General features: G+C 38.8%; 1 protein-coding gene across 1 annotated transcript in view; it reads left to right on the top strand.

The window, feature by feature from the left end:
• Positions 1-7,489, top strand: part of syndig1 (synapse differentiation inducing 1) — a 32,769-nt gene extending 25,280 nt beyond the window's left edge. Inside the window, exon 4 of the mRNA XM_088933652.1 lies at positions 4,452-7,489. Within this exon, the coding sequence (XP_088789778.1) occupies positions 4,452-4,610 (159 nt within the window). The 3' untranslated portion in view covers positions 4,611-7,489. The remainder of the gene's footprint in view (positions 1-4,451) is intronic.
• The last annotated feature ends 9,945 nt before the right edge of the window (positions 7,490-17,434 follow it).

Raw genomic sequence — 17,434 nt, 5'->3', positions numbered from 1 at the left:
TAGACATGAATAACAACCAAGAATGCAATCATGCAGCAAAATTTCACAGCACTAATACTCTCTATTTTATGTACTTAAACTTGAAATAGATAAACAACCCAGTAAAATACGATGTCTCACATTCATTTTGGAATTAGTTTTCCATTTGCACAGAGTAGATTAAACTGGAAACATTTTTTTCCAATATCTCAAAGAAAAGGCAGCGATCTGCTAAAAGTCCAAAAATGATTACTGAAATTTAAGTTTTTGAGCTTGGTCTCTTGCCTTTAATGTACTGTAGGATTCAAACTTATATGTATTGCTAAAATCTTTTTTCCTAAAAAGATTAATGCTTTCATGATTTTTCCTATATTCACAGGAATATTAGCCATTTAGCTTAAATACGGAGACACCCAGTTAAAGTAGAGGAAATCATTACACAAAATGTGCTAAGAAGTCTTTTTTTACTGTAATATTCCACAATTCTTTGTTGTTGTGTTTAAGCATGTACAGTAAGATAACCGATAAAGACATAAGACATGGAATCAGAAAATGTTCCAGGAAGAGTCGTTTCTTTAAAGGATGCGACATATATCTTATCACCATCTTCCAGTTAGTTTGCTATTTCCTGCTTAATTTGTTCCAGCAAAAAAGCTAAGTCATGGAAATAAACTGAAATGAAGCGTTGCATGAGTTTTCACTTTGCTAGAATAGTTAGATAGCAAGGTGAACAATCTCACCACAAGAGAAAACACAAAATCTCTATATAAGTGTTTAAAAACAAGATGGAAGAATAAAAAGAAAGTATTACTGTCACCAATGGGCTTATACAGTATAGCCATTTTCAGTGTGGAAAATGATCGTTCATATGGGTTCTATGCTTTATAGCAAATTCCATATTGCTTTGTTCAAAAGTACAAGTACAGGTATTAGAAGGAAAGAACATACTTCTTTGACTCAGTAGATTATTTTTTTTCCCTTTAATCTCAACTTTAAGACTAAGAAGAGCTATATGTTCATAGCTTATTGTATTTCAGATTTTCAAAGACATATAAGCAGATGTTAAAAACATTTTTCTTTGCTCTTTGCCATATGACCTCTAGGTACTTTATATTTTTGTGAAGACACATTGGCCACTAGCTGGCACCAAACCAGATCTTTCTGCTTTTTCTGCCGAGTCTGCTCCTCCATGTTACTGTTTTAAAGGAGTGGAGCAGTGGCCCTAAGTACAGTATACATATCACTTCATTGTCACAGAAAAGTGACAGAGAACTTCAGTAATAACTGTTCTTCATATAGCATTGCATCAAAACTCCCTTTCATACATCCCTCCATCCATTTTCTTACTGCTTTATCCAGTACAGGGTCATGGGGAGCCATAAACTATACTGCCAAGCAACAGACACATGGCAAGATACACCCTGGACAGGACACCAGTCCAGCACACTCACGATGGGATGGGAATACCCAGAGGAAGCCCACACAGACACGGGGGGGTACATACAAACTCCACATTGAACCCAGGGCCCCAGCATGGAGAGGCAGAAATGCTGACCACTGCGCCACCGTGCCGCCCTTTTCTGTACATCCTTTTGTGGAAATTGAATTTGCTTGGGGGTTTCATCACATCCCGGACACCTCCGTCTCAAAGGACTAATCATCAGGAACTGAAGCTATATACCGATATTAACCATCAGCCTGGAAATCAAAGGATTAGATTAGGAATGTCCCAGCAATGGTGAAATGCGCTTGTAACCTTCCTGAAAGCAGTCTTGTATGTCAATTGCCCCCGTGTACATGACCTTGCTTTGTTTACACCAGGATTACAGCACTGGCACATCTGCACTGTATTAGTCCAGAATGCGTAATTAAGTTTATTTTCCTCCTGATTGCTCCACATTCTCAATTATGAAAATTGTATTTAGAAGCATTATTTTCTCAGGACTGTATAAGACACCTAGTTTTTTTATCTTAATCGTGCCACCACTCTCCCTCCAGTAATCTAGATTTTATTTGGCCTCCACACTGCTCCGAATCCCATAGGACCTGCGTCAGCTGTGTATATGAATATTTCAGTCGGGAAAGTGCTAGGAGTCACGTGCCAACTAAGCTACAGCGGTTTTAGCAAAATAAAATGACAAGAAATGCAATCAGGTCGCTCTGCAAGGCAGTGCAATCATCTTCCCCAGGACAGGGCTCAGTGCCGTGCTCTGCAATGCAGTCTCTTGTGCTGCTCAAGGTACTGTATGTGCAGCCTGAATACAAACCACAGCTGGAAAGGAGGTACTGCAGATACGTTTGTTGCTTCTCAGAGGTTACTACTCTAACTCTTCCTGTTGGCATCCACTAAAAACTGAAATCACCGCAAACGCATACTATACATAACGCTGGCCTACAGGGGTTTCTCGGGTACCTGAAGTCATTTTATTTCCAGCTCCCCAAAAAAAGGCATTGTCTTGTCCCCCATTGTGATGAGATTAGCCAAGAGGACTGCTGCCTGATCTTCTCACTGGATTATTAACATGATCCGGTATTTCCTTTTCTTGTCCTAAACCACTGTATATACACACCTTTATATTTTTTTCAAGTTAAAGGCTTTGGTCCACATTCAGCGTTATGTTGTCACCAAAGATTTCGCCTTTCTCTGCTGTGCACACTGTGGAGGTTATCTCCATTTCCCAATCCAGCCCTCGAACAAGCAAAGGAAACGCAAACACACTTTCCTCCAGAACAGTGATTGAAAATTTTACAGAAGACTTTGTGTGATCGTTCCTTTTTTCCACCTTGAGAGCCCAGCAGTACTCAGTGCTTCAATTCAGCATCAGGTGGAGGAGGACTGCAGTTCTCAATGATCTGAGCAAGGGCCTTTGCTGGGTAACTCTGGAGCTCCATCCGAGCATTTCTTCACATCAAGTCAATTAATTAATAATAATGTGAAAACCTCCATAATGCAGCCTTTTGAGTTATGACTTCACTGTTGCAGTTGTGCCTCATGACTCTAATGAGACTCGGGCATCTTCCATAGCAACCGTAGTTGTTGCATTGCAGATGCGATTCCTCATCTGCATGGCTGCCTTTCAGAATTCAGAACCTCGCCGATCCAGCTGTTAGGTCACAGGGGTGCTTCCTGTCATCTTGTCATGCTGGGACCTACTGTAGCAATCACAACTGAGTGGGACCTGATCATGTGATAGTGCCAGGAAATTCCCCTCTTGACATTCCCTCCAACCACAGTCCCAAGACGTGTTTCCTCTCCCTTTCTGTGAACCACACCATCACTGTTGTGCAAATCGCAGTGCCTTTCATGTACACACACATCTTTACACATGCAAAACTCACAGACTCACATATCACACTACAGTACAAATATATTATAGGCATTAACACACAAGCTTAAATATTATATTCAAAACAGATTAAATGGTTAATGATGCATATTAAGAATTAGGGGGGTCATTTTAGAATTGTTGGAATATGTAACTAAATTTTATATGAATTACAGATTTGTTTCCACGTCAGTGCCCAGTGCACTATTTGAAATCGTTTGGTATAATTTAAGCAAATCGCTTCTTATTGTATGTTTTGAAGACAGTATTACATGCGTGTTCATGATTATGTAGCCTCTCTTTACATTCCCATTTAAATCATTGAAATAAGAAGCTTTATCTACAAAACCAGCCTTGCATTGCTATGTGCTCTCTTCTGTTCAAAGTGCCGATTGCCTTTGCTTGTTCAACAGGACACTGGAAGCTAGTATGAAAAGACCAGAAACATTTCAAGGTCATAAATTGTGCACATGGCAGCAGCAAAGAATTTCTTTTTAATTTGTCTAACACTTCCCATGAAATATTCTTGCAAAATAAGCTTTGCAAATTTCAATATAGCACTTTTGCTTCCTCTACACAACCCATGGGGTTAAATTATCCACTGATTTAAGACAAGTGTAGGGGGCAGCTCTAGAATTGGCTTTTCTTTGCTTGATTAGGTTGGCAGGAAATGCTAAATTGTAAAGTATAAATACAGGCGTAAAACGGCAATGATTAACATCAACTGAAGATCTCTGCTGAAAAGTAACTGATGCGGATTCAAGGCTTTTAGGGAAAGAAAGCTGTAGTACGCGTCAGCAACTCCATTGTGCCACTGATTCTAAAAAATAAACCTTGCCACAGCACAGAAAACCATGCCGAATGCTGACTGCAAGTATCTAACGGCGAAACTAATTATAAATTAGTTAGGGAAAATGTCTGTCCTACATATTTGCACTTTGAATTGGCATCTCTGAACTTCAAAGGCAGAAGGGTCCCTCTCCACAACCAAATTTGCATTATTAACGAGGTCACTGCATCTGAGACTGCTTCAACCCCCTGAGTGAAAATCGTCTCAGAACTCGAACGAGAACCGTTGCAATAGTGACATGAAACTAAACCCCGTGGCAGCGGCTGGGATCTGACCTCTGTTTACCTCTCTTGCAGACGAACAAGGCAGTGGCCAAAGGAGACTTTCACCAGGCAAGCTCCAGCTCCAGACGAGCCTTGTTCTTGGCTGTGCTGTCCATCACCATCGGAACTGGCATTTATGTTGGAGTGGCCGTGGCCCTCATAGCTTACCTTTCAAAGAACAATCACTTATAGCTCCCCTGTGCCTGGCAAGGAGCTGTGACAACTACAGGGCTGCACAGGGCAGGACCTGGGAGCACCTGGAATAATATAACCCAGCATAACTCATTTCAGGCAACCAGCTAGAAGTCAAAGCAAATGTGGGCCTGACAAATAGGTCTCAGACGTTAGAAAAGAACAAGAGAAAGTTCTTCACTGCGGTTTTCTCTTTATTTTAAGAACTAAGGACCTCCCAGTCCTTGAGTAGTGGGTTCCTGAAGATCTTAGAGGTACCTCTCATTTAAAGTGGGATTGGGACCTGGAAATCACAGATGTTTACGATTTTGAATTCGCTCAAATAAGCCATTAAGGTCTGAGATGGAACACATCCTGGAAACAAATGTGGTCCTCCAGGACAGGAGACGACTACCCCTGCTATAGGCAAAGGAAGTTGGTGTCCATTTCTGCTACTGAATTTTTATGGGAGATGAATTCAATCTATCAAGGCCGCAGAGACTTAATGTGGATGGGCCTTTAAGAAATCAAAAGTTAAAAGCATGCAGAGGTTACCTGTTTACTTTATATTAAAAGCTCTTCAAATGTACATCGGGTAGACCTCAAATCAATTTCTTATACAGAATACTCAAAAGGAATGGTTTTGCACCTGAGGCAAAATCAATGGTTCAGAACTGTCAACAGCTTTTTAATTTCTAGAATCTAGACATCTCTGTTCCTTCAAAGCTGCCTCATCTACAGTAACTGTATCCCTGAAGCTTTTCACATCATCTTGGCCAAGGATCAGGAGTGTAAATAGGTGGTGAAACAGAGGGGCAAAACAGAAATTTGATGAACACCCCTTTAAGTAGTCATTTTATCTGCAAAGCCTGTTCTATAGCTAGGGCACATTTGTATTTCTAGTGGCAGACGAGACCATGAAAAACACACCTCCTGCCTCCTGTGTGGGAAACAGAAGTCTTTAAGGAAAAGAGATAAGAGATAGTAAAAGTTTCTATGACTTCTGGCAAAAATGCAACGGACAGCAAGTCTTTAAATGTTATTTGACTTCAATGAAATTAGTTCTATTTTCAAGTGTGTGCACTTCTTAAATGTAAAAGTGCTGTATCCAGCAGATGTACAATACAGCTGTAGTACAATAGGTCATATACAGTAGGATTAAGTCATGGATTCATCAAAGCATCACATTGTACGCTTGCTTCTACTTGCTAATAGAATCCTTTACATTACAGGATGCAAATAAGCTTGTAGCAGAAGCAAGCACAAATTAATAGACTGAATTCTCTGAAGGAAAATAAAGCATTGTAAATACAGTGTAGTCATCTACAGATGTATATATACACTAACTAAAACAGTGTATGTGAAATGACATACTGTAATGTCCTCTTTTCAATTCTGCTTTCTCCTGAACACAATGCGTAAGACATTTTTGTTAAACTAAATATTTAGTACCAACCATTAACTTTTAATTTACAGTTATTGCAATTGCAATGACTGTAGACATGTTTGTTTTAAAATGTAAAATTTCAGATAAAGTCCTCTATTTCCCCACAGATAGTAGCTCATGTTGGTACAGTTACATTCTATGGCAAAGTCACAACTCTGAGACCCTTGTTTCTCGCAGTGGAAAATGTAACTGGTGTGAGACGAACCAGACAGGTTGCACAAATCTAATCACCTGTTTGGGGTTACTGACAAGCTTCAATGAGCTTGAAGAAGGCAGACATCTAAACCTTTGAAGATTCCTTCCATTTCACTCCTATCCAACTGCTGATCTGGGCACCAGTGGCGATTGCTCCTTGATGTTTTTCGACAATTCTGAATGATCTTTAAATCTCGAAAGTTGTCATCTCAGCAGAGCAGAGGCAGCCAGAGAGTTAGTGCCCCATGTGCAGTTTATCCCTAGCCAGGATCAGTCTGGCCAGAGATGTGTCTCATGTCTTCTGTGCCACACAAAACCACTCAGTGCACATGCAGGAGAACAAATCTGCGGAGCCAAAAAACCGTCATAAGACCAAATGGGTTTTTAATGCCAAGCTCCAGAGAGTGATGTCATCATCACAGGCTCACGCTACGTGAGCCCAGATACACCGGCACTGAGGCTGAGCTCAACCTTGTGCTGTGAAACATCTGCTAATAAGCTTCATGGGGTGAACAGAAAGGCTGACGTCTTGTCTCTTGTTCAAATATGGGTCATCTCAGTCCTGTATATAAACCATCTTTTTATTCTGCCTAAATTGGAAAGAAGCTAGCACCAAAAAACAAAATTAGGGACCTCCCAACAACAGCAGCAAAGTAGTGAAAGCAAATCTTCAATGAATTATATTGATCATGTAAGACATGATAAAAAAAACATTTTACAATACTGTTTTTAAGTGTGCATTTCTTAACATGACAGCAACTTTACAAGTCACCCACACCACACCTACCATGGGGCTTTGCTGGGACGTAGCCAAGCTGAATAAACAAAACTTTCTTTAATGATTCTCTTTTTTAGTGATGCATTTGGAAACAATATTCACTCTTTATTAACAGTCATAACACATTTTATGTCTTGTCAGAGAAGAAACATCTTCACACAGATCATTGTTGTTAATCTAATTGACTTCTGCACATACTGTATGCACATACTTGTACCTGATTTATTTGTTATTGTGTTGACTGCAATGATTGTATTGAGCCAAATACAGAGATTGTATGTACTTGGTTACACTTGTACTTATTTTAAAAATTAAATATAAAACGAATTAAAAAATAAGCAGACCATAATTTTTTCAAAAATGTTTGACTTCATTTGAGAAATGGAATGATCCTCTGGTTTGGTCCGTGCAAACTATTTTTGCAGTGTAACCTGGAATTAAGAATATAACCAATAAATGTGACTTTGATATTATCCCTTAACTTTAAATATCCATCTTTATTTGCCTTTTTATTGAAACCAGAAAACCATCTTTGTTTTTTTATTTTGTTTTGAGGAAAAAGTAGTTTGTGTTATAGATTGAATATTATTTTGGACAGTCTAAACTACGTTAAACAGCCCTGCTGTAACAACTGACCATGCTGCTTCTCTGAAAAGCTGAGGTCACCATTGTATGGGACGCACCGATGCAAAAGTGCAGACAGCAGAGTTGCTGGGTGACTAATCTACAGTACATGCATATTCAATACTTGAAAGAAAATGTCATCTGCTTTTCAGAAATATTTGCTCCATTGGCTTTACACTGATTTGTATATTTTAGGGAGGTAATCTGTGCTGCCGTTTTTAATGTGATGGAAGCCTTTCATAAAATATTAATTTCAGTTAATAAAATATGCAATTGTTCAATAAAATTACTATATTGCACAGACAGTGCTAAAAATGCTTGAATAGAGAAAACTCTCAAGTGAAGGAGCCACACAACAAGTAACAATTATATTGAGGCTGATTCCAACATTGGGAGATTGGCATGTTCTGGAAGCAAGATTTTGAATGTGGTAAAAACTACCACATTGCTTTAACACGTAATATATTTTCCAAGATACTGTGTATGCATAGGGAATAAGAATGGCTTCATGGATTCAAAATGTACTGCAATATCCTATTCACTATCGCTAAATAATGCATGAGCAGTACCCAGTGAATACAACAAGCATATGGCCAATAAGTAGCAGTTTATGGCTGATCTGCTCAATACGGCCACTATTATCTCTGGGTTTCCAGCAGGATAGTCTGCCTGTGCCTTCTGAAACTGATTAACAAGCCCCGTGACACTGAGAAATCAGCTACTTTATATGTTAGCTGTGTTTATACCATCTGCCTTTCTGTACATAAAGTACAATAAAATATATAACAATGATAAAAAAGAAGTTTGTGGTAGAATCTTAGCAAACATTTATTCTTCAGAATAGTGATACAGGCTAATGATGAATACATACTGTATATACAGTATGATTGTGCGTGTGTTTAATATGTAGATTTCTCACAACGTAATAGAAATAAGCAGCCTTGAAATGGAACACAAAAACACCTTTTGTATATTTGGGTTGATTAATATCAGCAGTTCAAAACCAGCTGTCCAAATTTAAGAGAAGCTTCACAAGTAGTTTGGGTAGGTTCTCCTTCATACTTCTAAAGGGGAAACTGCCTTTACACCTTCGTATCGAAAAACAAGCCTTTGACCATTATGTGCTGCCTAAGCTTACTGCCTGACCACCTGCCTGATAAGACAGTACAATTGATGATGGCTAGAAAAACACTGGCTCAGGGAGGTTTCTTGAGGAATATGGATGAGGCCAGCCATGGAGGGATGAAGGCAGGCAGTAATAAAATGATGAAGACGCAGCTCTATCTTTTCTCCAATGAAAATTGTTATTATAATAATGCCACCTTCCAGTCCTCAGTGATACACAGTGCAGTTATCACTACACACATGGATTACTCTGTTAATCGACTAATTTAATATTCTCTTTCAAAGGGCTCTCGATCTCTGGGGCCAGACAGCAACATTTACACCATAATGAGCCTAACACATTGCTATTGTGCCTATCAAGGCACTGACATTTCAGAAATCATCCCTCATATACAGTAGTGTGTACTTGCCTTTCCATTTTAATTGTGAATAAACTAGGAGATTATTTTTCATACCAACAGGACTTTGAGTTCAACAGCACAGATTGCAGTTCACATGTTTCCGAGTTTATGCCTGTAAAGCCTGTTTACTTCGCTGGATAAAATGTTAATTAATGAGTCACGAACACTGTGCAGGAGCCGCAAGAGGCCAGGAACTGGCCCTTGAAGGGATGTCGAACTGCTGTCGCTGCTCAGAGCAGGACCACTCTTAATTAACACAAGAGGAACAGTCTCTCCTGTAGCCCTACTAGTCAGTGCAAACTGGTGGAGTGGTGGCTCTGTGGCTCAGGATCTGCTCCTGTGACTGGAAGGTTGCGGGTTCAAATCCTGCAGCCTGCAGAGGAATCCTTAACCCCAACTGCTCTAGAGGCACTGTACAATGGCTGACCCTGTGCTCTGACCCCAGGCTTCTCTCCGTGTCTGTGTCTCATGGAGAGCAAGCTGGGGTATGTGAAAAGAAATTCCTAATGCAAAGAGCTGTATAGGGCTAATAAAGTGATGTTAAACCAGCACAAAATTAATTGTAGTACTGAAGGACTAAGCTTTCTGATCTTAATGCAGCAAAAGTTCTATTACAGTATGTACAGTAATTCACCTTGTGATCACTGTTGTCAAAAAATACCTACAGTACAGACTTTTGACTAATATAAAACTATACATACTGTAATGCATGTCTTTTTACACAAGGTGAATGATTTGACTTATTTTAAATAATATGGTGTATTTATGTGAATTATCTTCATTATTTGTTAATACTAAATTATTGATAGCAATGTAATTAAAAAAAAGTAAAGGAACTCAGACCTGTTTGCTTTTGGAATAGTTTGTTTTCTCCTAGTCCATATTGTTTATATTGTTCTTTTTTCCCCAGTGGCCAGAGGTTAAGTGCCAAGAAGAATGTTTTTCATGTATTGTGTTAAAATGATAAAAACACAAACTGACTGAATCCCAAGGGAACATTAAAATTTGAAATAAATGTCTTCCGTACTTAAAGAAATTTTGAATTAACTGAAGACCAGTGCTGTCTGTCCGATTACTTTTAGTAGAAACAATTTCTATGCTAAGTCTTGATTATATCAACAACTCACTAACCAACTGACAAAGTCATTATTCAGTAAAAGCAAGCAGGGTGACATGCCATCGATAATACTGTGGAATTGATGAGGCATTTGACACGAGTATATTAAAATACCACCATCATTTAGATCTGAAAGAAATCTTGTACCTTACAGAAAGGCACCAATTTTTCTCTTCTGCTAGGACTGAGTGAAAACCTGTCAAGAATCTTTCAGATACTCTTTATGAGTTTTCAGAGTGATAAGACCATAAGTCAAGCAGAATACAACACAGCACTTTACAAACCCCCTGTATTTACACACATTAATTAGACCCTATTTGAAAACCCTTGGTTACAACAATATCTGGAATGAACTTTAATGTTTTTCAATGCCTCGATAGACAGAAAATCCATTGGGTAAAAATAGTTTGCTTTCATGTTTTCAAAAAGATAAAAGAAAGCACTGATACTGTAGAATGATCTGTAGATATGTTAAAAATATCATTCTTTATTTTAGCAAACTATGTGACCTGAATCTATAAAGGGAAATGGACAAAATCACTGTCTACCTGCAAGTATCAAAGGATCATGATGTCACAGTATAATTAAAGGCTTGAGAACAACCAATCAAACCTTCACTGATCAGGACAGTAAGAACATTATAATTATACTTTTATATATTACATGTGTACTACAGTTGAGAGTAATTAATTCACTTGTACTTTTGATTGAGCATTAACAATGCAGCTCATATGATGCCCAAGTGCATGTATGTACTGTATGTACAGTATAACTACAACAACCAGGGTGCCAGTCTGGAGCTGAACTGTTGTCTAATCATTAACAACATACTATAAATGTGTGAGTCTACTTCCCTACAGTATACATAAGGCAACTGTATCTGGCTAGTTTTGTGTTGGACTATAGTAGCAGGTGACCTGTCATTAGAGACCATCAAATGCTTCTGTCCAGTGTAAATAGACATACCAGGTGGTAATTATTTAATTAGAACATTGGAGGTGGTTAGTTTCACATTCTCACATTGGAATATAAAGGGCTTTCACAGCTTTGAGTGGTATAAAAAGGTGGTCGTTGGGTGGAGGGATTGCTGTAATGCTGTTGAAATAAAGCTGTTTGCACTGCCATTGTGGATTTTTATGTGCTCAGATCCCTAGAGCCATCTTGTTTAAGGGTCTGGCACAGCTGTGGCATAGTCCTTGGTTTTTTTTTCCCCCTATCTATCGTTTATTTGATGTAATGGTTGTTTTTAAAGCCCACTTGTATTGGAACATATCTTTCATTGGGCATCAAGGCAACCTAACATTTTCTTCCATGGCTCCTACACAGTCAATGGCTCTTCACAGAGTGGGGCACCCTTCGTTATTCCACACTGCAATAATACCCCAGTACTTCACGTCCATAGCAGGCTGGTCTTTGGTCTTCAAAAGCTTCAACTCTGAAAATGCATGCAGGGCAGTGTGATAAAACTCCCTGCCCCAGGGTAAGTGCTGCCAAAAGCACACTGAAGCCAAAGACAAAAAAACTTAACTATTAAATCTCACCAGTTGTTGACTAAAAAGTGTTTAGTGATGGCAATTCCATAGTCCTTACATGTGAGCAGGCAGTACACAGCTAGTCAGTTCAGTGCTGTCAAGCCATCATCCTAACTAGTGTCACTGCTGATGGAAACCAGGGTCAGATTCAGAGGCCACTGGACTCTTATAAAACCAATAAAAAGAAAGAAAATTAAAAACAGAAAGAACAAAAGAGGGGAAGCAGAGAGCGTGGAATAAATTAACCTTTAAAAGAATTTTAATAGACTCTAAAGGAAATAATTTCCACTTCCCTTTTAAGAGCAGTGGTCTTAAATTATGCACATGTAAGCTGCACAGAGAAACTATGTCACTGGAGAGAGAACAGCCAGCTGTGCTACAGTTTACTGAAATACCTGAAACTCCTTTGAACAAAGAAAAACCCATCAGGCCCTGATGACCGAAATGCGGAGGAGATAAACAACTGCTCATGTTATGTATAATCAATTGTCTGCTGCATTCCTTACCCTCCAGCAAATGGATTGAGCTTAAAACATTTAAAACTGGAATCAAGAAAATTACAAAACACAAGCCATATAAAATCCCTCATCATCATCACTCACGATCATTGTGATCATCACTTATTGAGAAATCTGTCACTGGATATCATATAAGAAAACTTTGCCTGAAAGCTGGTCCAATCTATTCTATTAAAGTTAAAATAATTCCCTGGTTTTACATTAAATTCTCTAATATACTAATCACAACAAGAGCAGTACATAACTGTAAAGCAGCTAACTCAGCGAGCACAATTACAGTGTTATTTTAACACAGAAGTGAAATGGCTGGCTACACTTTCCAAAGCAGTTATTGGTCGCTTTCCTACTAATGTGAATGAGTAAAGCTTTTCAATTTTCCTAACAAGCATTCTAATTGAATTAATAGTAACCTCCTACGTTTCCAATTGCAACTTCCAACATGTAAGCGATGCCTTGGAAGACAGACACCAGAAATATACAGATATGCATCCCTTCAGTTTCTGCCTGTAGTAGAACCTAAAGTGGTCAGATAGCTCCCAGGTTCAGGACTAAGTGCTTTACATTGTTAGAGCTTTAACCTCGGTTGCTTAATGTTATCCGCGTTGTGTACTTAGTTTTGATACTGCCCTTAAAAAACTCCGGGTCTGCAGTCCTACAGCCCCTCTCGCCATGCCGGAGGGCAGGAGCGTCTGTATTCTGGTGAAGTGTTTGCTTCTCCAGGCCGTACAAGAAAAAAGTTAAGTGAAAGATCGCAGGTTGTGAAGCGGAACGGTTAGCTTTAACTGGTGTATATTCATGTTTTATATTGGACTAATGTTTTTCTCCTTTTCTGTATGGGACTACAAGGACCTTATTTTTCCACGAAAACTTCGGATTGGGCGAGATTTCTTTTTTAGATTGCTGGATGTTAGACGCTGGTCTCGTTATTCACAGTTGGCAGAAAACTCGTGTCTTTGGCCCCGATCCATGAATTCTTAATTTCTGTACTTTTTTGGGGAACTATAACCGTGTACGAATGTTCTGCATGCATTTGTTTGGTTACTAATGTTACAGCTAAGTGTTTAGAGTCAATCTTTGTGTTATACTTTAGTTTTTTTAACATTACTTTCAGCGATGTCGATCGAGCCTGCTATCCTGAAAGACACGGGATACAATCCTTGCTATAAGATAAGATTTCTGTCCCACAAAAGGTGAGTTAAGGAACAGAATTTTAATCATTCTGGCCTGGAGAATGAAACACTTCCACCAAAATACACAAAAAATTAGCCACAGGGACTCAAGGGAGCCGTCGTTGTGGTTGTCAAAAAAATGTTTTCTCTCATCAAATTTTAGATCAAATGTTTTAGTATTCTTGCGCTCATCAAATTAGTGAGATTCTGCACATTAATCAAGAAATAAGGCAAATCAAAATGATACACAAAACAGACAAAAAGTAGGAGGAAGGAAAGTAAAATAAGTAATTAGAAAGTGAAGTTTCCAGTACGTATACAGTAGAAACTCTATAGAGCTCTATTGCGTTAATCGCTCAGCTGGCGTTCAGCATCAGCAATATTCACACAGATGAGCGCTCTTCTTAAATATTAACTGTGTCTTGGATAAGCTGCCACTGACATCTACTGGCAGGAGGTTGCAGTAAGTGTCCATTGCGTCCGCAACAAGACTAGGGATGAAGATAGAAATACTAGTGGAAATATGAAGCGAGTATACACGTTTTCTTGTTTTAAACAAATATACATCAGGGGAACAAACGCCTAAGCAGTCTATGTAGCTCTGATTAAATCAACATTTTCATCAGTGTGTTTTGGTGGCATAGGCCAAATCTTTTTAAAAATATCCCTTACTCAGCTGTTGAACATGTGCCTTGGATGAGCTGACAGAGACGCCCCCAGGGAATTTCAGAGTGCACCTTAAAACAAGTTATTCTTTCATATTTATATTTCCTTGCCCCTGTGAAGATAGGTCAGGTTTGCAAGCAGGGAAAACTGTGTTTAAAATAGACATGAAATATATCAAAATAAAACAGCGCTCATTGTGAGTTTATCTAGGCCAAAATAATGGAATATGTACTCGGCTGTTTCTGAAGCAGAAGATAGTGGTCTTTTGGGCAGATATACAGGAGCAGTAGAATTTCTCCATAAGCGTTTTCATTAATTCTGTCAGGGTTGTAGGTTTGATGGCTTAAGCCCACAAGAGGTTACCAAAAGGATTAAAACTGTTTATTTACAAACAGTCACTCCTCAGTAAGGCACCTATTCTTATTTTTCACTTGAAGATTGGTCAGTCACTTACCTTGCAGCATTCTAGCAATAACAGAGCATCTATTCCTGTAGCAGTCATGTGTTTGGATGCCCTTAACACACCCTGGTGAGGTTACATACATTTATCATGTGACAACCTATTTGAATTTGAGGGGTGCTGTCATAATAGGTACAGTACATATACACAGAAAGAGGAAGAGAGAGAGAGAGATATCTGCTGTATATGTATTGTTTAGAAAATCTGCTTCAAAAACAATCACAAGCACTGACATGAGGTAAAGAATCGAAAAGCAGTATATAAGTAGGGATTATCTCCAAACAGCATGACAGAATGTCTTTTGAAAGCAGCAGTAGATGACATACAATTGCTGTAGTCTATAAGCCAAATGTCACCCCACCCCCACTTACTGTACAAGGCACCCGAGTCTGAAGAAACACACGTACACAGATTGGCTTCTACTAAGGTTCACAATTTAATTGATCATGGGTTATTACCATGTTATTTTAGCATCTTAAAAGAAGAAAATTGTAATAAATCAAAACACTAGTATAAATAACACACACATACAGTATAAACGCCCAAATTCATCTGCAGAATTTGTGGTTTGGTCTTTCGAGAGGGGGGAAAAAAAAATGTGCCATGGCCTACATTTAAACAAAGTTAGATTTTTTTGTAGACTATTTTAATAATTAAACAAACCTCTTTGATGTGGAGTTGCAGAAAATGAAATACATCAAGAGGAATGGAGCAGAGAGAATATTGTAGAAAATGAAACCGTTTCGTGGCTTTTCAGCCCTGGTGAAGGGAGATGGCTGACAGTGTGTCTGTTCCAAGCAGATAGCAGGTAATGAAGGGGACATCCGAGATCGTCCCCAAGCACACGAACAGCTCAGGAGAAGTGTCAGGGACAGTTAAGCAACAGACAGTGGATAAAAGCGCTTTGCTTTTTCTCCTCTGTGGGAAGGAGCTTCACAATCTTCAGAGCAAAATGTCCAAAATCAAATCAAACCAGACACCCAAAAATAAATAAACAGGTGAATCGTATAAACATGAGTCTTCTTTCCTAACATCTGCCCCAGTCTTTAAGCCCTTGCTCCCCGTAGTTAATATTTTGCGTTTTCTCTGGATGGCCAATTAAAATCAGCCCACAGTAGGAGGATTTACTGATTTTGTTCGTGTAAAGGAATAATTGATACTGTATGTGATGAGCAGCCGTGGCGAAGGGTTTCCAGGGGACTGGATGGTGTGCTCAGTGTAGTGGGGAGTCATCAATCTCAGCTCCCAGCCAGCTGGAAAGAAGGGCATGGAGTGCATTCTAAGTCAGAGAGCAATTCTCATTCTCTTGATCCATGGTCTTCCAAGCAAAAAACACTGGCATAGACCCCTCATCAACATCAGATTAAGCAAATGTGGAAGACTTTCAAAAGCATCCTGAATAATGATAGCAGATGTTGTATGTTGCACATAAACTGCAACATTTTAAAACATCCTAAAATTGGACGGGAGGCACAGTGGGCAACATTGCCACCTCAGAGCTCCCAGGTTTGAATCTGACACAGTCTGTGTAGCATTTGCATGTTCTCCATCTCTGTAGGTTTTTCCTCAGGTGCTCCACATTCCTGTCACCATCCAAAAATATACTGTCCAGGTTTCCTGGCATCTCTGATGGAATCTTCGTCCTCCAAACACACTACAATTTTATTTGTGCTAATTAGCATCAATACATAACCTTTAAATGCTTTCAATACCATCAGAATGATTTTAAATTATGGGAAAGCTCAATAATTTAGGTATTAAATGTCATTACAAAAATATAAAAATGACAAAGTGCTTTCTGAAAGTATTAATCCCCTTTCTATTTTGTCTAATTACAGATGTTGTACAGTAGATGGCAGAAATGCTCAGTTGACACCCAGGTCGGGTTAGGATTAGCATTCACACACTACTTAAACAATTTTTAAACTCAGCACTGGATTATGAGGCTGAAGTCAAGTTTAGGACTAGTGATTTTCTGCGCCAATCTGAATTTGTTTCAGAAACTCTGGGGCCTGGATAACACAGTGCACTGTGTGGTAATTGTATCCCAAAACTGAGTTGGTTGGATCAAATGATGTAACCAAGCATTATTGAATCTCATTCTCTTGCAACAGCTTTTATTAATGGTCTTCATTGTTTCCCACTCATACTTTTTGGTTTGAGGAACATGTCAAAAACAAATGCCCAGAGAGGTTCATACAGTATATAGATCATGGAAATACTCAGCTGACATCTCAGGTTAGGGTTAGCATGCACGCAAAACCTAGACAATGTTAAGATCAGCACTGGATTATGAGACCCAAGTCAAGTTTAGGACAAGTGATTTCTTGGTCCTATATGAATTTTTATTCAAAAATTGGGGCCTGAATAACATGGTGATCCATGTGGTAATTGTATCCCAAAGGTGAGTTGGTCATATCCAAAGTTGTACCCAAGTATTATTGAATCTCATTCACTTGCAACAGCTTTTATTAATGGTCTTGATTGTTTCCCACTCATACTTTTTGGTTTGAGGAACATGTCAACAACCAAGGCCCAGAGAGATTCAGATATAGACCACAGAAATTCATTTGTCATCTCAGGTAGGGTTGCATTCCCACAATGCTTTGGCAATTTTTAAGATTAGTACTGGTTTATGAGGCCCAAATCAAGTTTAGGACAAGTGATTTGTTGCTCCTATCTGAATTATTTTTTCCAAGAAAATCTAGGGGCTATCAAAATACAATATCCAAAGAGGTTCAGATATACAGTACTTTTTAAAGTGAATATACATAAACAAAACTACATAGTTCAAAGTAAAGAAATTCATAGCT

This window comes from Atractosteus spatula, chromosome 15, assembly GCF_055471065.1.
Source record: "Atractosteus spatula isolate fAtrSpa1 chromosome 15, fAtrSpa1.hap1, whole genome shotgun sequence".
NCBI lineage: Eukaryota > Metazoa > Chordata > Actinopteri > Semionotiformes > Lepisosteidae > Atractosteus > Atractosteus spatula.
This window is presented reverse-complemented; position numbering and strand designations above follow the sequence as displayed.